This window comes from Pyrgilauda ruficollis, unplaced genomic scaffold (genome assembly GCF_017590135.1).
Source record: "Pyrgilauda ruficollis isolate IOZ18807 unplaced genomic scaffold, ASM1759013v1 scaffold10, whole genome shotgun sequence".
Taxonomy (NCBI): Eukaryota; Metazoa; Chordata; class Aves; order Passeriformes; family Passeridae; genus Pyrgilauda; species Pyrgilauda ruficollis.
The window spans coordinates 8743884-8764996 of record NW_024508101.1 but is presented as its reverse complement, the minus strand read 5'-3'; the positions used below and the strand labels follow the sequence as shown (position 1 = coordinate 8764996).

Below are 21113 nucleotides of genomic sequence, written 5' to 3'. Positions count from 1 at the left end.
AAAGAGCTTTAGATAGTTGCTATAACTGTTCAGATAAATTCTTGACTGTTTCTGCCCTGTTGGTATCCTGCAGTTACTCTGTGTACTAGCTTCTAAAAGAGCATAACTAACTATGAAGTGGGTAACTAGCTATTATAAATAATTGCTGAATTCTTAAAAGCTGGTGTTTCCATGTTGAAGAAGTTTATTGTAAGAAAAGTTGTATGAAACTTCTGAAATTGTATTTTTCTAGCTAGTTCTAAAATCAAGCTAAAGGAAGATATCATATATCAGTACTAGATATTGTACTGAACATTAGCTTCTATTTAACTTTGCTATTTTTTGTTCATTTCATAAACTAATATTAGAATTCTGAGACAATTCTGTCAGTGTTCCCCTCATGCTAATACTGACGTTTTCTTGTACCCTCTTACCTAAAATAGAACAATGGAGATCTCGGGGAAGAGGAGGAGACAGCAGAGAACAAGCTCACTTCGAGCTATTCACCAGTCAGTCATTAAAAACCTTAATGTCTGACAGAGCAGTTGCTCATTATTCAAATGAAGACTGGAAATGTAGCCAAGATGAGCTATGAATGTTTCCCACTGGCTTCAGTAACGTTTTCAGCTTCATGAATGATCATTCATATTTTCTTGTGAAAGAAGAGGGAGACAGTAACAAATGTAACTCAACAAATGTGCTGCTTCCTCTTTTAGAGGGATGTTATTCCATCGTAATGGTCCTTTAGATTCCTTTAGTTATGATTCCTTGTGTTCCATGCCTGTCCTTGCATCAGTACTTCTTTGGTATGTAACAATTGTTTGGTGGTTTTTGATACATCAAGATTCTTTGATTCATGTAGATTTAATTTTTTTCCTGAGGTAGTGTCAGTTCCACAGCAAATGGTGTGTACTCTTCTCCAGTCTGCAGTTTTCATGTCTTTATACCTCACTGTAACATGAAACAGACAAGGGAGATAGTAAATCAAACAAACATTGGTTAGAAAAGCACCTGGGGGGAAATTTGGGAAATCTGAGTTTGGACAAAATGCTCTTGCATAAAAGACTTGCATAGTCTTACTGGGATAGTAATATAATAAAGGTTGTGTGCTTATGAGATCCTTTAATGCAAAAGCTTTTTTTCCTTTTAAAAATATGGATCTGAAAGAGGGGCCATTGGATAGAAACTCCAGAAATCCACTGTGCAGAGCAAGCAGCTGTTTTGTGGTCGTGGTGTTTTTGCCTGTGAGAACTGTGGAGATGATGGCAGTGTTCTCTGCTGTGGTGGGAAGGATTCTTACAAGAGAGAGGAGATTTAGGGGAAAGCGCCCCGTCTTACAGTTTTCACACTGCTAGGATTTGAGCTCTGTTTCATAAATACACAATAAATCATGTATAATAAAGGCCAGCATTTTATTACTAGCAGTTTTGCTGCGAGTCCTTTCCATACATTTCTTTTCTGTGTAGAAATGGTAAATGATTGAGAGTGGCAGTTCTCTGTGCATAGATGTGGAAATTCCCTTTAGGGGAGAAAACATCTTTAGGAACAGCTCTTCAGGGCATGAGGTAGGGACTTGCAGGTATTCCTTCTGTAGCATTGCTTTTATTGTCATTTAAAGCCAACAACACCTTGGGGTTTATTTTGTGAGAAATGTTAAGGCACGCTCTGTTCTCTCCTTTGATTTCCTGGTGTCTTGCAGAACAGCCTTGCTTCTGTTCAGAAATGGTCTCTAGCCTGCAGGGGCTGGCGTGATGTCAGCTTTTGGTGTGAGGTCATCTTACAGGAGTCTGGAACCCTGCATTCCTTTGTGGGCATTAGTGGAGTCCAGACCAGGATGGTCGGATCAGGGGCCTGACCAGCAGAACTGAGCAAATTGTCACAAAATCCCACTCTGAGCTGTTGGGTGAAGAAGGGCTAGGATTGCAGGTTGGGGAGAAATTGCATGTTCTCCCACCAGTCACTGTTCTGTCCTGGATCTGAGCGTTGTCGTTGCAGAGCATTGTAAAAACATGTGGGGAGTTTGTGTGGGGAATGAAATGTGGTTTTTGGATGAGGGTTGAGAAACTGCTTTGTAGTTTTCCTCTGTATTTTTGAATCAGCTGTGGTGCCAATTTCCTCATTCTTGGTGATTGCATATTGACAAACTGCTATAAAGCAGGATGTCACAATGGCTCTTCATTTCCATTTTGGTTCTTCCTCCCTTGGGACAGCATATTGTTTTCTGCTTCCTATTGAGAAAACTGTGTTCCATAGAAGAAATTAAAAAAAAAAAAAAACAACAAAAAAAACCCAAAAAAACAACAAACCCACAAATATTTTTGTGTTATTTTTCCTGGTGAGGCTCCAGTAAACACTTATTTTTGTGGCAACACTTGTGCTAATTATGATCGTTCGGGAAGAATTGCTTCCTCAAGGACATCTGTAGTGAAGGAGCTGGTCCCTCCCTGGCTGTCATGGGTATGGGGGTACCCATCTCTGAAAGATTTATCTTGTACATCTCTGGAATGAAAGTTCTAAGATGGAGTTACCCTTTTTTTTTTTTTTTTTTTTTCAGAAAAAAGTAATTGTTCATAAACAGTTTTCAAACATTTGATGTTGCCAGTGTTTCTGATTAAAATTTGTAAGTATTTTTAAGACTCACAGGGTTCTCAGGTTCATAAATTATGAAAGATGGCTTATCAGAAGAGATTAACATTTAGTCTTCTGTCTTTCACACCTTTGGGGAGGGGTGGGGAAAAGATTCCATGTGTAGTTTTGTTATAAAATGCTAAAAATTAATCCTGTTCAGAGTGGGGATATTCACAGACCAATTTCTGTAGTGTTAAATATCACTGGATACGATGTTTTTAATTCTAATCTTGAGATCATGCAACTTTATGATAGAAAGCCATAAACATGATTAGTATTTTTATGAGCATCTCTTAAATCCCTGTGAATTAATTTTACTTTCTTACTGCTGGAAACATGTAATTATTAACTGTTTTACCAATTTTTACATAGCACTATGAAATAATATAACTTTGCATGATGTGTACTGATTTTGCTAGTGATTTAGCTTTTCATAGCTGGAAGATTGCAGTGTGTACATTTGTTGTGAAGCACTGTGTGACTCGGGGGAGTTGTATCCTAGAAGTTCTGCTCCTAAAAATCAATTCATCTGGAAGCTGAACCATGCAGCACTTGTGCCTCAGTTTGGTCAAGGAATTTTTTATCCTTGCGTCGAAAACTGTCAGAATGAATATTATTTGTCCAAGCCTCTTTTGACATCCATGAGCAGATCTGGCACCGTGCTCAGGGACCTGGCTCAGTGGATGTAGCAGTGTTTGGTTTGTGGTTGGACTCAATCAATTATCTTAAAGGTCTTTTCCAACCTAAGTGACTCTATAAAGAGGATTTTCCCTGGTCAGGGTAGTACACACTGATTTTTTTTTTTACTATTATCCCTGCTTAGGATACAGAACATATGTCTGCCTTCACCCTTCCTCTTTCCCAAAAATCCTCTTCCTGTGAAAGTGCACAGGATGCAATTACTGGAAGTGTGTGTGGGGGGCTGTCTTGTCAAAATACATTTTCACATGGAGATGATTCTTTTTACAGCTATATGTTGTAAGTAACTGTTGAATGTTGATATAATGTTGTTAGAAGTGTAAATCTGAAGGAAGAAAAGCTATGAAGCACTTTGAGATGCAGTACAGAAGTTGTTCTTGCTCATTAATTTCGTTGTGTACTGTAACCTAAAGATTGACCAGATTAGGAGATTAAACAGTTTTAAGTTTTAAAACATACATATTTATAATCCATTCAAATTTATTTATGCTTGATTTACTAAAAGGAGCTGTAACCAAATTATATCTCAATGAAACAAGGTTCACTTGTGAATTATTGATGAATATATTGTACTGGCAGTGAAGTAGTACTTCATGTTCTCTGCTCATAATATCACAGAATTGCCAGAGATGTCAATGATGCTTCTGTAGAATTCCTCATGCTCTTGTGTAAGTCCTGCCTGATCATTTTGTCACCCCTCAGTCCTCAGGCTGCCACCCTCCTGCAGAGCTCAGCCTGTGCTAGCTGCTGGAGAAGAATGGAAGCACTGGGGGCAATTCACATTTTGTCACTAGAAAAGCACCAGACAGGAAAATGATCATGAATTGTAGAGTCAGTTGTGCTCACATGGAGGATCCTGCACCTTAGAGATGAGGGAAAGCAAGGCAGAGAACCTGGTGTCCAGTGTTGTCACTGTGGAGCTCTCATTACAGCATAAAATCCTGTAAATCCAGTGTACCTCTTCTATCACTACTGCAGATAAATCTGTATATAACAAGGACACAAACTGTGAGTTGGTGTAGGGGTTTTGGTGTGTTGGTTTTTGTTTTGCCTTTTTCTTTTTTTTTTTTTTTTAACTGGAAAGCAAATGAGTTTCAAGTATATGTAGAACTTCTTATAAGAACTGACCAATGGTTTCTGGTTTGGGTTATTAAAATGTGTGGTGTGATATATTATACCATTTTTTTTTGCAATTTTTTTTAACATATCATCATATGGGAACACCAGTTCTTTGAATAAATTTTTTATAATTTCACAGATCAACAACACATCGTCAGTCTTTTTTAAGCACTTAATATAAATCCACCAAAACTGTAAAAATCAGACTTCCAGGAGAATTGAGCCAGCTTTTTAAACTGCTGCTCTTTTGAGAAAGACTAGTTTGAGAAAGGTAATTTAGAAATTGTTCATGCAAGAATGAGCCTTCAGAGGTGATTACTTGTGCAGGATAGAGTGCTAAATCCTAGAAAGGTCGTAGCTGGTCAGCTGATAATAGATACCTTTTGTGACACTGGCTAAGCTGGCTGATACTCCTGCCGAGGTTTGTCAAGGATGTGGGTGTTCCTTGATTTTTATGTGGCATTATTAGAATAAGAAGTACTTTGGTATATTGCAGTAGTGTCAATACTGCACATTTTTTAAAATGCCCAAAAAGTGCTCAGTTTGCAGTTGTGAAGAATGTGCCCATGGTAAGGATCTGTAGAAGCCCAGGCTATTTCTCAGACTTGCTCTTCCTCCCTTTCTTCCCTTAAAAAAAACCTCAGCCAAACAAATTAAACTCCAACAGCCCAAAATCTGTGCAGTGGCTGTGTCAGAATTTGTAGTTACCTACCTGCAAAAAGGATGCCTGAAACTAGATGCATCTACCTGCAGATGAATTTTACTTCTGCTTGCACTGGAAGTTAAACTGGAAGCCAAGCATGAATTTTAATAAGCTGTTGAGGATCTTTGTGAAATTGCAGAATGGTTGAGTTTGGAAGGTGCCTCTGGAGGTCATCTTGCCTGGCCCCTTTTGTGAAGCTGGACTGCCTGTAGTGCAGGCCAGGACCACGTCCAGGTAACTTCTCAGTATCTCAGGATGGAGGCTCCAGAACCTCTCTGGGCAATTTATGCCAGTGTGTGGTCCCCCAGCAGTAAACAAGTGCTTCATGATGTTTCTGGGTTTGACTTTGTGGCCACTGGCTCTTGTCCTGTCACTGAGTGCCATGAGGAGAAATTGCCTCCATTGTCCTTCAGTGCCCTTCAGGTATTGATAAGAACTCTGAGCCTTATCTTCTCTAGGCTGACAGTCTGGCCTTTTCCGTCTGTCCTCGAACCAGAGATGCTCCACGTCCCCTCATTGTCTTTATGGCCCTTGGCTGGACTCTGTCCAGTATGTCCATGAGTCTTTTGTTCTGGGGAGCCTGGAGCTGGACAGGGAGCTCCAGGTGTGACCTCAGCAGGGCTGGTAGGAGGGAAGGACCACCTCCCTGGCATAGCAGCATTGCATCAGGAGCTGCCCAGAGTACCCTGGAACCAGCCTGCCTTGCCTGGCACATACAAGTGTGCTTATGGTTTGAGTTAAATGTGCATGTGTGAGATTAAGCTCTGAATCAGCTTGAAGTGACACTTGATTGAAATTCCTTGTGCTCTTTTATTCAGATCAAATCAGATGACAGCACAACCTATTGCAGTTTTGTCTTATGTAAAAACACAGTATGTTTCATCATTCAAATGTCAGCAGGAATTGGTAATGAAATACCAATACTTCATTGGTAATGAAGTGATCCAGGCAAAGAACTGTGGACTTTTATGTGCCTATTTTATCTGTAGGATGCTATTCTTAAATTTTACCTAGATCCCTATAATTAATCAGTTCTGAACTCAGGTTGACCTGGCAGATATAACATGCCTGCTGGGTGTACAACACACCAGGCTCTCTCCATGCTGCTGGTTGTTTCTTCTGAGCTTCAAATCTCCTCTTCCATATTTTTCCTATAAATTGCTCTTTTGTAGAAGTAATTCAGTTGTTTCATACTGTCACATGAGATACACCTGACTGTGAGAGTGACTCCGGCCTGTTTTGTCTGAGACTAAACACCTCAGAGGCGAAAGGAAAAGCTTCTTAGGCTGCATCTCATTCGTAACTGCCCGTGGTAATTTTTCTTTTCTGTTGTAGTCCAAACTTAAGCAGACCACACGCTGATGGAAGCACATCAGTGATGGAAAAGGCTAAGACCAGCCCTTTTTTTCCTTGGCATTGACGCAGATTGGAAGTGCTGCTACAATCAGTGGTCAGCGATAGGTTTGTTGTGCTCTCAGGTTGGGACTGAAACCCAGCTCTGCCTTCTCAGTTTCTTTACCTTTCTACCCTTCCATCAAATGGTGGCAGATCTGCAAGTGCAGGCTTGAGACTGAGCGTGTATGCATGCCCTGAACACAAACAATTGTGTCTTCCCCTCCTGTGTAACTCCTTATCTGTGCTGGGAGCTGCTCTGAAGCTGAGAGGATCCAGTAATCCAATTAGTCTATCAGAGGAGGGCACTGGATCCTGATGATTCTGTTCTGATGTTGCCTCTACTTGCATAATTATTTTTGTGGTGGCATAACTGTGTACCTTAATGGCTTGTGGTCTTGAATTCTGGCTTTGTGTTTGTTATAGTACAGTGGCAAAGGTGATGGAATATAAATTCCCCAAGGAAATGTATGTTTCATGAAAAGCAAGTGTTGCTGTTTTTAGAGTTCCTTTGTCATTCTTACTGATTAGACTGAAATTTCTTGCAAGGTATCTGAGATCAGTTTGTCAGTGTAACAACCAGTTGCTTGTATTGGACAGAGCTTTGGTTTGTGTTTATATACCTGCACACATACACACACATGCAGTTCTTTCTCTGTAGATTGCTGCTCGCTGCCCCATTTGTCAGAAACTTAGAGCAGAGTACAAGCAGAAAATATGCAGGTGACTGGGAAAATGTAATTTTGTGTTACCATGGTTTGGCAAGAATTTGAAGCAAATGATAATGCTGTTGACTCAGGGTTGGGTGGGTTTTTTTTTAATTCCAAGAAAAGGTAACTATATTGTTCGTTCTTGAATAATTAGTCTGACATTGTAGGAGAGTATCTTAATTCACTGAGTGCACCTGTTATTTGAATTTTTATTCAGGTGCTCTTATGTCCTTAGCAATGCTTGAGTTTTAGATTTTTATAAATGCTTTGAGCTTTCTTACACCATTTTGGTTGCACCAAAGTTCAGTTGTCATTGTCCCCTTTTGTGTACAAACTAAATTTGCTTAAGTTATCTATCATAGTGAAAGATGTGAGTGCTCAGTTGTATCAATTTGTTGTCTCTCTTTGAAAATTATGGCTGAATATGAACCATATTTTGCTTATAAGTAGTTTAGGGTGCTAGTAAATTATATTAGTTATGGATATGATAGTCAATATTTGATTTCTCAAGATAGCTTTTATATCCTGATACTGCATTATTTAAAGACACTATCAGTCTCAGTAGGACTTTATGCTGAGCCTGCCAAGCAGCTGCCAAGTGCAGATAGCCAACATTTACATTCTGTGTTGTGTGATGGTAGCTGTGACATGATTCCAATTAAAAGCTTGGTCTGCACACTGCAGATGTCTTCTGAATATTAATGTGCACTACAGACAGAGCAGATGGAATCTCTTTAAAATACAATACAGTGAATGTAAAATTAAGGTTGTGTTTCTGGTGAAAACTAATAGGCAGTCAGAAATTTTCTTTTTTCTATCTTTTTCTTGCTAACTCACAAGACTATCTGTGCATCATTATCGTATTTCTTTACATATAGGAGGAAATCAACTCTTCATTATGCATTCAGATAAAAATACAGCATTATGCCATATTGAAGTTTTCTCAAATGCCAGATGTACCTAGGAAAAATATTAGGTATACATGCAACATTTACTGTGCCTTAAAATATGCCTCTGCCTAGAGGACAGATTATAGTTGAAATATAGGATGTCTGTGAGTTATTTGAGTAGTTGCTCTTTGGAAAAGGCTCTGTAAAAGTGTATATACAGGTGTGTGTGTATTTATCTGGGATTTGGAGGTGTATCAGGAAAAGTCCATCTTGCACAGGTGGGTAGGACTAAACTGGGGAATGTAAGAATGACAAGAACATCAGTGGTGCACTGTAACCCCAAAGATTGTGTCAGGAGAGAGCAGCAGTCCAGCTGGGGAAGTGTGTAGTGGTTGCTGAAGTTTTTATCATGCTTCTCTGGCAGTGCATGAGACACAAAGTAAAGCCTTGGTTGTAGGAATAGGTTAAAGGCCTTAAAAACAAACAGGGTAAGTGTGATACGGAAACTGAAAGTAGAAGAGTTTCTGTGGGAGTGGGAATTGTAACTCTCCTCTTTGCAGCTGCATTTGTCTTCTCCTCTGGGGCAGAATGGAGGTGTGTGAGGGGAGGGTGCAGGGGGAGCAGGCTGTAGAAGAGGCAGTGACAGGAGGTGGGAAATACATGGAGCCAGTGCACTGCTTCACTTGTGCCATTACCAATGCTGTCACATGCTTGTCTTCCGCTTTTCAGACTTAATTTTACAGCTGCTTATACCTGTATAAAACACTAAAGCCAGTGCCAGTGATAGCATTTTCCACTTCCTATCCCTATTGCCTTAGGCAGATTTCCTCCCAGATCTGCATTTGGGTTATATTTGTCTATCATAGTTATATTGCCTGGCTAATACTTCTCTCAGAGTTACTGGGCAGACTGTTAAGAAAAAGTTGCTGGCTTCATTGATGGTATTTATTTGATACATGCCTACTTTCAGAGGAGTTGGCTCTGTGCTATTCCTGAGGATAAAATCAATTTGGTTAGAGTGTTTTTAAAATCTAGACCACATTGGGACTGAGAACAGAGTTGTGCACGAGGTTTGGGAGAGGACAGCGCTGTTGGGGTGGGACAGAGCTGTGTCTGGTCCTCTCTGGACCTGGGTGTGATGGTGATGTCCCAGACTGCTGATGTGGGGACCGTCTCATGTAGGGAGGAGATTTGGAATTTCCTGGTGAGTCTGACCTCCTGTTGTGACAGACCTCCAATGGGTTGTTGCTCTTGTTAGTTTTTACAATGTTTACTTCATTCAGATGTTCAGAATAATGGTGGGACTTTTAATTAGGCTTCTGAAAATGGACAAACAGGTCTTCTTGACTGATTCCAGTGGCAGATCAGGATTGACTAAGTCTGTTATCTTTGGAGCAATGACTTATCCACCTTAGACTTGTACTTAGCAGTGGCTCTGTGCTGTGACAGAATGCAAATTTAATAATAGTGAAATGTATAAAAAATTGACTCAGGTTTATTGTGGTGATTTTGGTTTTTTGGTTTTTTTTTTGATTGTTCACATAGTGTACTCAGATTGCATTCACCTGTATACAGTTTGTTATTTTGTAGAAAGAGATTTATGCAAGAGGCGCAGTTGGAAATAATAAAAATAGACTGATGTGCTAGATGTAGTTAACTGACAGTTTTTTATGACTCATTTAGGAATTATCTCCAGGACTTCCAAGTATGTTTGGTGGAACTCAGCTTTCCAAACAACCCGAAAGAGGTTTAAGTTTTGTTAGTTTGTAACATAGGACAACCATAGAACACCTTATAACTAGGCACATGATAAAAATTGGATCAAAAGTCTTTGGGGTTTGATGTTTCAAAGGGTATGAGGATGTGGAGTTAAGCCTTAGAAATCAAAACCATAGTAAAAAACCAATTGAAATACAGAAAGTGTTGCTTTAAAAGAACTGTGTTTGTCAGAGTCGAATGTTGCTTTAAACAGCAGTTCTGAAGTTTCTAATGAAAATATTTCAGACAAAATTGATATTCATGATGTTTTAAAAATCCTAAGTACCCTGAGGTATTAATCCTCCTGCCTCATCCATCTCTGATCTCTGGTGGATCAGGAGACTGGTAAATAAAGAGGTGAGGTTTGAAAGCAGAGCTGGTGGAATAGGAAGGGTTAGTCAGGAGCCTTGGAAAAGGAGGAGGCTTTCTCTTCTCCGACACTGCATCCGGTCATGGGCGTGATTTGCCAGTGTTTCTTACTGATTGGGAAATGCCCTGTGGTTCCCTAGATAAGATGCCAATATCTTCTTCTGTATGAAGCATTTATTTCAAGGAAACTTGCAGTTATTTCTTCTTGATGTGATGTTTCTGTTTCTCTGCAGTCTCATTCTCATCTTTGACCCTTTCTGGCTTTTCCATTGTCTCACAATCCCAGTGAAAGTCACATTCAAATATGTTCAGGATCTTTTCTTTTTATCATCCATTTAATGTTTGGTTTGTAAGCTTAACTTTTCTGGTATTACTAATGTGGCTCCTTAGCTTCCCTCTCTGTGAAATGCCTTCTTCTCTAAGCCTACTCCTAAAGCCCAAGAAAATTTCCATTTTTCACTTGCTTTGTTGTACCTTCCAGTGTCTTGCCTCTTCTGACAATGCTTTGAAGATTTGTCAGCTGCTTCTTAACTTTCCTATTTTTTTGCAGCATCCTTCTTTCTCTGTGCAGTGATAGATTTGTCTTTCTAATACTTGAAAACATTCCCAAGTCTTTCATTTCAGTCCCTGACAATCTCTGTTGTAGTATCAGCATATGGTTATATCTTTAATCACTGTGAAATGTGTCCTTTTAGCTGAGATTGTACCTCAGCACAGGGAGTTTTTCTAATTTCATGTCTGTAAAGCAAGTGCATGCCTTGTTGCTATCTCTTTGATCTCCATAATATAGATTACACTCATAAAAAAATCAACACCAAAAAAAAAAAGTGCTGTATTTAGCTTGATCTGAGACTTGTCAGCAAGAAACAGGAGAGGGCTGTGTGGGTCATGCCATTGCAGTGTCAGATAATGTGGAGTGCTGCTTGGTAGGTGTTTGTTCTCCTGTGCTTAGGCTTCCGTCAGGCTGTACAAGCTCCTGAATTCTGGGAGCAGGCTGGTGGTCCTTTTTCTGTGAGAATGAATATCTGCTGAGAAATGTAATGAAAGTAGTACCATGCATGACTGCTCGGGTTCAGTTGTGGAAAGGGAATATTGAAATAGTGATACATTGGAAAAAAGGATCTTTGATTTAAAAACAAATCACACACTGAAGGCCGTAGTCAAGAAGTGCCATCATAACCAGAGATTGACCCAAATTCCTTTCAGTCAAGCAATGATTTCTTTACTGAATTGATCAGCTGTTTAAAGTCTGTCCATTCCAGAGTGCATATTCATTTTTCTACTGTACTTGAAAACCGAAAAAAGAGCCAACTCAAAATAGCACAAGTTTTAACTTATAAACATCTTTCTTTCACTGACATAAATGCTTTGCTTGTTGACTCAACTTTTCCCTTCAGAAGTTACTACATTCTTTCTATTAGAGGAATTCTAAAAAACTTGGAAAGCAAGGGTCAGAGACTCTTCTAAAATGAGGCTTTCGGACAATGTTTCTCCATTTTGTCAGTAATTTTTAAATACAAATTAAAAGAAAATCAATTAAATTGGAGACCAGGATGTGTTGCGACTTGGTTTTTGTTTCGTTCTCTTGCTACTGATGACAGCTGTTTTTCAATACTGAGAAATAACAAGGTGTCTATGTCTCTGTTATTTTTACAGCAGCAGACAGGAAAACAATGTTTAATAACAATGTAATTTTTAAAATTGTTTTTCAGCTTAATAGATATAAAAGTCTCTTACAGAAAATCAAAGCCTGTGCGTATCTAATTGTGGATCGTGGTTTCCACTTCTTAATTTTTTAATGTTCTATGCTCCCTCTGTTCTCCGAAAACTCACTTCTTCCCTAGTGTTCCCTGACCTTTTGTCTTCCTCCACATGTCTGGCATGCTTCAGCTGACACCATCAGGGTCTCTCCTGCCTGTCTAACCGGGTTCTGAGTTTCCATCCTCCTCTGTGGGGGTGGGTAGCCAGAGGAATAGAAGGAAGAATAAAAGGGTGTCTGCAAAATTCTGATCTGTTTCTGTCTGTTCTGCTTTTCTGAGAGAAGCCTTGAGGAGAACTCTTGGGTTCCAGAGCTGCATCTGAAAATATCTAAGTAGTTTGTAGCCCTACCCATGGTCCCCACCTTATAAAGCAGAGATGTGGAAGGGGCAAGTGAGAATTTGCCACTATCCAGCAAGGACATCCTGAAGGAAATCATGGATATGCAACTGTTACATTGGTAACAGTCACAGGGAACTCTGTTTTACTTACCTGTTGAAAAAAAAAGGTTCAGATTGGTATTTGTTGAAGTACAGTTGCATATCTGATGATGAAAGTTCTTTCTACTCTAGAATTACTTTTTAATTGCCAGGAATCCTAAAAAAGCTGATACTTGAATAGATGAGTTTTCTCAGAGTTGTGATGGTTCCTATTTATGTAAGTCCATTAACATCTTGGTGTGTAGAAAAACAGTTTGACAGCTGTAGTCTGGCACTTCCTTATCGTAACTTGATACAACATTCCAGAGAGACAGTCACGCCTCAGATTTATACTCCACTCTGCTTCTGGTATTTCAGCTTTAATGGTTCATGGTGTCAACTCATGTGTTGTTTGGATAAACTTAATTGACTTGTTAAATTAGAAACGTTTATGTTCTGTTTCTCTTTTTGTCTCCCTTCACACATGATTTTGTGCCATGATCCAATGGAAAAGTACTTTGTAAATCACTGATTTGTGCTACTTGGTTGTAATAAAGCTCGTATTTTGTGCTTATGCTCTTTGAACTCTTGAGTACTATACTAAGTTTATGCCACCTACTATGAGCTTTGTTCCATCTTTCATCAGGAAACCTTCAAAAATTGTTGATTAGATTACACAGAAGATCTGCATTGAATATTTGTGTGCACAATAGCTTAACTTAGTATGCTGCTATAGATTGTATTCAGAATCACAAACACTGTGATTTTTTTTTACCCTAGCTGAAATTTGGAAATGTTCACAGATCATAGTGAAAAGCAAAGTGCTTGTGGAGAAAGAGAAGTAAGTTTTCAAGGCACATCCAGTACAGAGCAGTAACACCTCGTTCTCTACTGCCATGCCTGGAATGCCAGTCCTTTGTTTGCCCCTGATTTTTTTTTTCCTGTGACCCTGAATTGATCTTTTGAGTTTTGTCTTTTTCCATAAGAATTTATATTAGGATGTGTAATAAGTGGGTAGCAGTAGCTGGGGGAATGATGGTTGTGCTTCTGTTCATTTCAGGCTAGTAGTGTAGAGAAGCAGCTTTCCCTGTTATGGTAGTAGTGTACATCTGAAAAAGCCTGATGGGTTTTTTTTACCAGTCACTTTTCAAAGTCAAAGACAGAGAAGGGATCCCACGCACTCTAGGAAAAGTGTGCTTTTAGGTCTGGTTGTAAAGAGTGGTCTTACTGTCACTTGTTTGCCTTAAATACTGTAATTGTTGGTTTGGTTTGGTTTAAAAACAGTAAAAAGAGTAATATTGTGTCCATTTTTCACCTGTGGGGCTGTATTTTATACCTGCATAACCATAGTCAGAACTCTTGTAAATGAAACATTGTGAGCCACAATTGAGCATCAGATATTTCAAAATTTCAGTGCCAAAGAAAATTGAAGGATATTGGAGAAATTCCTGTTTCGTCACTTATGGAAAGTATCAAAAAAATTAAAAATTCCAGTGTCTGATTTACATCCCAAATTTTTCGAGTGAGAAAACCCAATTAAATGGAGCCACTAGCAAGTGGCAGTATAGTTAGTAGTAGCCACTAACTGCATGGCACTACTGCTGCTTGATGTAATGTACATTTTTGAATTTGAGTTCTGGAGTGTACAGTATTGATCTATTTATGCAATTTATTAAAATATTTTTTATTAAATCAATGTGGTGACATACCTTTACTTTGAGAAAGAAAGGTTTTTCAGTCTGAAGCAGCCTGTTAAGTGTTCCTGTCCAGTGCTTGCTTCAGTCTGTGCCTCATCACAGTACGGAGAACATGTACATGTTCAGCAGACATTCCTGATTTTTCTTGAGCAGTGGAGTAGGATCATTGTCCTGAGTCAGTTCTGGCACAGCTGTGGAATGCACAGCTTGATCTGCCTTTCCACTGCCAGAATCACTTGCCTTTGGCTGCCAGGGAGGAAATTGGGCCGTTTTGCTCTCTTCTGGTACAATGGTTTAATTTACCTCAGTTTTTGTTGTGTTTACCCAATTACTGTGTCTTGGTTCCCATGAGCCAAGTAAAAGCAGGAGCTGTGCCAAAGGTATGAGACATTTTGAACTCAAATATTGCTGCACCTGAGGTTTTGGCATAATGGGGAGTTTACAATGCAATCATCTCACAACAAAATCTTTTAATCTCATTATAGTTTTTGCAATTAAAGTATAATAACATTCATATCATTACCAGAGACATGGCTCATTGTTCAAACTGAACATGGCCCATGGGTGTGCAGCAGGGGGGAGTTCTAACTGGAGATTTAAAAAAAAAAAGAAAAAAAAGAATGGTTTATTCTTTCAAAGCAGCAGTTTAATCTTGTTTCTGTAGATCCCAGATCTCTGAGTGATCCAGGTCTGTGTGCTGGATTCGCTGGATTCTTGTCACAGTGTAGGCAGGGTTGTGCCCTGAGGGCTCCTCTGGTGCACTAGAGTTTGATATTGTGTGTCCATCACTATTGCCTTCAATTAGGTGCCCTTTAGTGCTCAGCCTAGGAGGTAGGCTGTGTTAACAGTAAATGTATTGTTCCCTTCCACCCCATCTGATTTTTTGGAATCTGTCCACAGACCAGTGTAGGTGGATGTGGGACCTTCGGGAGCTGTTTCTCTTAGCAGTGCTCAGTGCCAGGCTTTTCCTTCCTGTAGTTCTGATGGCAAAACACGAGGGTGCCATAGGAGTGGCAGTATGACAGTGCAATACTGAAAATAGTCATAAGCAAAGAGAGCTTTTCATTGGTAAGCCAGAAGGGAAAAAAACCCCACTAATCTCTACTAGGAAATGTCAGATTTTTATCTCTTTAGCATAAAAATAGTCATCTGACAACACATAAAAGTGAATTTTATACATGTTAGAACTGTCACTGGTGTAAGAGATGCAAACTATCATTTTAATCTTAAAAGCTTTGTGGAGGCAGAATAATAGTCTCTTAACTGCCCTTAAAAGGTTATGTGTTTTTCTCATTTTTAACACTGGAAAACTTGATGCAGTTTTGATGACACTGAACCCTGCTATGGGATAAAATAATCAAGATTCTAAAAGAAGCCATTGTTTTGGATTTTTTTCTATGTTACTCAAAGTACACCAGTGTGTTCTGTAATATATTAATTCTGTTCAAAGACGTGAAAATGTTATTCTTAAATATGAGCAAGAAATGGGTGTAGAAGTCATAAGGTGGAGAAGATATTCTGTATGTGCAAGATAGAACCTGAAATAATGTATTTACTCACTAACGGTGTTGATTAAAAGTATCTGAATCTGTACAAGAGACTGGTTAAACATTTACTGAAAACTCTGATGACCTTGGTGAGGTGCTTGTACAGCAAACATACAAAATTACGTTTTGAATTTAGTATTTTCTTTTTTAATACATGACTTTGTAGTGGAAACTGAACTAATTTGTTCTGGTCCTCTCATTCTTCAAAACCTTAGAGAACTGGTAGGCATTTGACTGGGTCTCTGGACAAAAGCAGTGAATTTTCCTGTTTCTTCAGGTCCAAATTGGCCAATTTTGAGTAGTTACTCAGATGTGAGTGTACTGTTGCAGAACAAATTACTGTCCAGAGCAGTTTTGTGTCACCACCAGAAGTTAAGAACAGGGCAAAATGTAGGAATGCTTTCAGGTTGGGAAGTGGCATGAGTTTGTTTCATAAACCTGCATGGATCTGTATTCCCAATCCTTGTTTCCCCTTAAAGTAGGGTTAATTTCTCCCATCCATGGTGACTTTTGGCAAGTGAGATAAATCCTGCCCTTATTTGCAGGAAGGGTTCCTGCTGTCGTAAATTGCTTAAAGGTTTGAAGAGAAAGTGACTTGAATTCTCAGGTTTGTGATTCGGTGTTTTTGAACCTCTTCAAGCTTGATATATTAAGCACCATGTCAGTGTTATTTTTATAAGGATTATGTCATATTATAGAAGCTTAGATCTAAATTGTAAAATTCATAATAATCTTGCTTTTAATCCTGAACTTCTTTTGAGGCTGAGCATTGTCTCCTGTTAATAGATTTAGCTGAAAGCTATGGAATTAGCCTGATTATTCCTTTCCCTTCCAACCTCTTCTGATTTCCTTTATTTTTTAAAAAATACACAATAATAACTTTGATATCTTTTTTGTGGTATTATTTGCAGTTTTGTGTTTTCATGTAGTGTCAGAGTGGTTGTAAGTGCTCCAAAGAAGCTGAGCTCTTCTGTCTGCTAAGTAATACTTTTTCTCTGTATTCTGGTGGTGCTGAGATACTCAAAAGTTTCTCTTTCTTCAAAAGAAATGATGGGGTCATTCAGATTTTCATGGTGGGTGTTTAATAAATCTGGGTCTGTGATGCATGTGCTTTGATGGGGTATAAAGGCTCCTCTAATTCTTAAATATTGAAAGAATGGAATAGAAAAGTTACAGGTTGTATCAGGAAAAATAGAATTACCTATTGAAGGGAAGAAAAGTGGGAAAACATGGAGCAGTCAGAATAAAATTATGTTGGTTGTCAGAGGTGAAGGAGAACAGAGTGCTTTGGTTTTGTCCTGGGTGAAACTTTACAGGCTGATTTTTTTGTTTTGTTTTGTGACTGAAGCATCTCTGGGAGATGGTACCCTGGTTACTGTAAAAGGGGGAAAGGTAATGTCAGAGCGCCTGTGCATAGTGGAACTCAGGCAGCTCATCCCAGTCCAAGGTCCAAGTGCCCTGGGTAGCTTTGCGTGAGCAAGGAAGCAATGGATCCTCACCTCAGCCTTTTGCAGTTTCCATGTGAGGCAGCCTTGCTGGGGCTGCTGGGCGCTGGCACAGCCCAGCCCGTGCTCTCTGGGGGCACACAATGGGCTGGCCAAGAGTTCTTTGGCTTTTGAGCCACGCTAGGGAGGTACAGCTGGCCTAAAGTGCTGCAGTGCCTGGCAATAATACCAAGTAAATGAGGCTGCTCACCGATGGTAGGTTAGGACTGGATAATCTGTGTAGAGATATGTTTTTTCAGAATTAGGTAAAAAAAAAAAAACAACCCAACCCAAAACTACTTGCCATCCATCTTAGCGTGTAATGGCCTTCAAGAATATGAAGTTTAATTTTGAATAAAAAGTTACTGGCTGGCAAGTAAATGGATGAAAGCTTTATACTGAATAATTTTTAAGAGAGATTTGTATGGGGTTTGTGTACTAAAAGTATATAATGATTATTCAATTAATTCATTATACTTTGTAATAATAAATACAAATGTGTAATTTTGATTTATTTTTCTTTTTTTCCAGCTCCAGTTGTTAACCGATACAACAGAAGAGTATCAGGTATGGTTGGTTTTAAGAGTTTAAAGTATCTGAAATAGTTTTGAAATGTGCATCTGACTAAAGGAATTACATTTAAAATTACCTTTCTCTTATTGCCTTATGTCTCATAATTCTTGCATTATTTTTGTTTGAAATAATGAGAATTGTTTCTTAATTCACTTAATTCAATGGTCAACACATTTAGAGTAGTTAGAAAACAGAAATATGGGGGTGCTCCTTTTTTGTATTGTGCAACTGATATTTATAGTTGTTGAATTAGTGGCTGTTCACTTGTTCTAGAGACACAGATTATACTTATTTATTTATTTGTTTTCTATCTCAACCAATATGAAATGCTTTAATGAGGAACTGTACTCCCAAAAAATTCCTTTACAAGTTGATTTTGAAGAGTATCATGTGAACAAAATGTTATGTGGTGATGAGAAGGTATTGCATTATTTTTTCTTTTGAGGTGCAGTGTGAGTTGCTTTGCATGTGGTACTTTTTTGTCGTCAAATATTTTATTAACATTTAGCTAGTCTAGAAAGTTGTAATTCTGATTTAACAATTATCTTTATGAAAATGCCAATGTATTCAGTGTTTTCTCTCTAGTTTTGAGTTCAAGTCTCCTCAGTGTGCAATTCATGTGGATAATCTGACATATTCTTGGGTATGTTAGTTATGGTGGGATATTGTTGATAATACATTTATTTACGTACCATGTATATATAAGATACATGTTCATGTGCAAAATGCCCTTACACTCATACAGTTCATTTACTTTCCTACTGGATGTCAGATTATCCACATGAATGTTAGTTATGGTGGGATATTGTTGATAATACATTTATTTACGTACCATGTATATATAAGATACATGTTCATGTGCAAAATGCCCTTACACTCATACAGTTCATTTACTTTCCTACTGGTTGCTTGGATATGATTAAAGATGATTGTTTATTTATGCCACTACAAACAAATAACTGGGTACAATGAGAATTTCATAACTCTTAAAAATTGACAGTGCTGTAGTTTTGAGATTTGATTACATGAGAAATCTAGGCAGGACAAAATTATATCTTGGATGGTGGAGTTTGATGCTCTGATAGTAAATACTGGGAGTCACATATTGTAGAGTATTTGGAGAGGCCCAAGACACTTTCTCTGCTAGTTAAACTAATCCATCCTGGAACCTGCTGATGGAGAAGAATCTTAGAAATGAGGAGTGAATACATCTCAGATTTAAATTTAAATAAAGGCTGAGTTATTCCTAAAGTTAAAAAATTAAGCCATAATCAGAAAGCATTTGTAATCTTTTTGACTTAGCAATACTGAAATGCAGTGCCAACACTGCTCACACAGCGCTGAGCTGCTCTTAGTTCAAAAACAGGTTCTCCCATTTAGGGGGTCTAAAGGTTAATGTGAACAACTAAAAAGCAAATGTAAAATTGAATTGCTAACTTGAGCAATTAAATTAAGGAGGACTTTAGTTGCTTAATAATGCTCCTGCTTCAGGAAGAGCTAGAAATATTCAGGGTTTACAGTTCATATTAGAATTGTCATGGAGACAAACAATAACAGAGTATGTGTACATTACTACTGCATTTAAATACTTTCCACAATTAAAAAAAAATCAGTTTTCTCTCTGTATACACTGTATAGGTCGTGATCAGTGTGGGATTTGTTAAAATGCAAAGGCGATGCAAACATCATCCATGTGCACACAGAGAGATGCAGTTTTCCTTCTCTTGGCAGGAAAAGCAGAGAAACTGCTGGTTTGGGGTGGGGGGTTGTTTGCTGGGGTGGTTTATTCCACTCCATACCTGCTGCTTCCCTCAAGATCTGCATAGGAATGAGGCTGGGTGCCGAGCTCAGACCCCTGCCATCACAGGCAACCACATTTTCCAATCTCTTGCAGAAAATCAGTGACTGATTTGCTGGGTTTGGTGCTCTGAATTTGGTTTGACTTGTGTTTGATGCGTTAGCTTTAAGCAAGTTTTTATCCTGCGATTTTTGTAAGATAGGTTTTGTCTGTAAAAACCAAAAAATAACAGCAAACACCAAACCAGTGTTGCCTTACAGATTACTCAGCATAGTAGCTACATGTTTCTGGATTTAACTAATAAAGTAAAGCAGAACAAACCATGGAGAAGAAAAGCTGGCACATAATTCTTCTTTGTAATTGCATTTTGTGGGCTTCACTTCAGAAGAGCTTTCTGCTAGTCCATGTTGAATCTTGTCAACCCAACGAATATTTCTGTGTTTGTGCAGTGTGTGTTTGTAAGGGGAGTGAAGAGCAGAGCTCAGTTAATTGCTGTTATCAACATTTACATGCACAACATCATAAATTTACAGAGAATTTAAAAGCTAACATGGGATGTATTTAAGAAAAATTCAAGCAAGAATTGTTCTTTTTAAGTATTTGGCTGCCTAGGGAATTACAGCATTGTGCCTCGTTCACTAGGTCAAAAATAAAAGACAAATATGATTTTAATTAGAGGACAAGTCCATAAAGTGCTTGTCTACCTTACATACTGTTTATGACAGGCTAATAATTGTTCTGGTAAACCATTCAACTACAGATGTGTTCTTGGTGGCTAACAAGTGTTTATTATGCTCTCTTACACATAGCAGTTAGGTAATCTCTTTTTAGTTGCTTTATTAATTTTTTAATATTAAACTTGGAGTGTTTTCTACTGGTTGGTTCTGATTAGTTGCCTACAGGTAACAGGATGATCATGGTTCCCCTGGTGCACTATTGAAAATTCTAGAGATACATAAACCCACAGAATAAATCTGTTCTAATGATTGCTAAATTTTCATTTAGGTGTTTATTTCAGGTTATGAAACATCTAAACTGTTTTGGCAAATACTGCCAATGTCGTAAATATTTATCTGTCGTTCTTTAAGACTTACTCAAAATGGACTGTGCAGGAGGGTCATCCTGGAAGGGGGGGGATTTATCTAATCATGTTCATGTAATTATTTATAGAACTGCAGTGTGGTAGTGTTCTCATGAAGAGAAACAGCCTTTTCCACAGAATGCTTGGAGGGAGAAGGAGAAATGAGAGCTTGATGTTCCTCTAGAAGTTAATCTAGTGAATAGCTGGCTTGTGTGTGGCGTGTTTGGCCATGTAAGGTGTTGAGATCCATGGTGTGCACACAAACAGTTGGTCAGCTCTAATTTGTATCTGAGCTTGTGGCTGACTTCATTAAAATAATCCCCTTTCTAAAATTATAAGCTATTTTGGTGGCAGAAGCTAAAATGGGAAAAACCAGCTCACTAATTTGAAAACCTCCTGGCTCTAGGGTGCCGTGGGCTGTGATGCAGTTTCCCAGCAGAGCAGTTTTCTTACTGCTGCTCAGAGTTAGCAAAGTCTGAGCCTTCTGCCATGGATGACTGGCTGACTGG

The 21113-nt window shown here is 38.6% G+C and overlaps 1 protein-coding gene across 1 annotated transcript in view; it reads left to right on the top strand.

The window, feature by feature from the left end:
• Nucleotides 1-21113, top strand: part of PRKAR2A (protein kinase cAMP-dependent type II regulatory subunit alpha) — a 61928-nt gene that overhangs the window by 8054 nt on the left and 32761 nt on the right. Inside the window, exon 2 of the mRNA XM_041465985.1 lies at nucleotides 17684-17719. Within this exon, the coding sequence (XP_041321919.1) occupies nucleotides 17684-17719 (36 nt within the window). The remainder of the gene's footprint in view (nucleotides 1-17683; nucleotides 17720-21113) is intronic.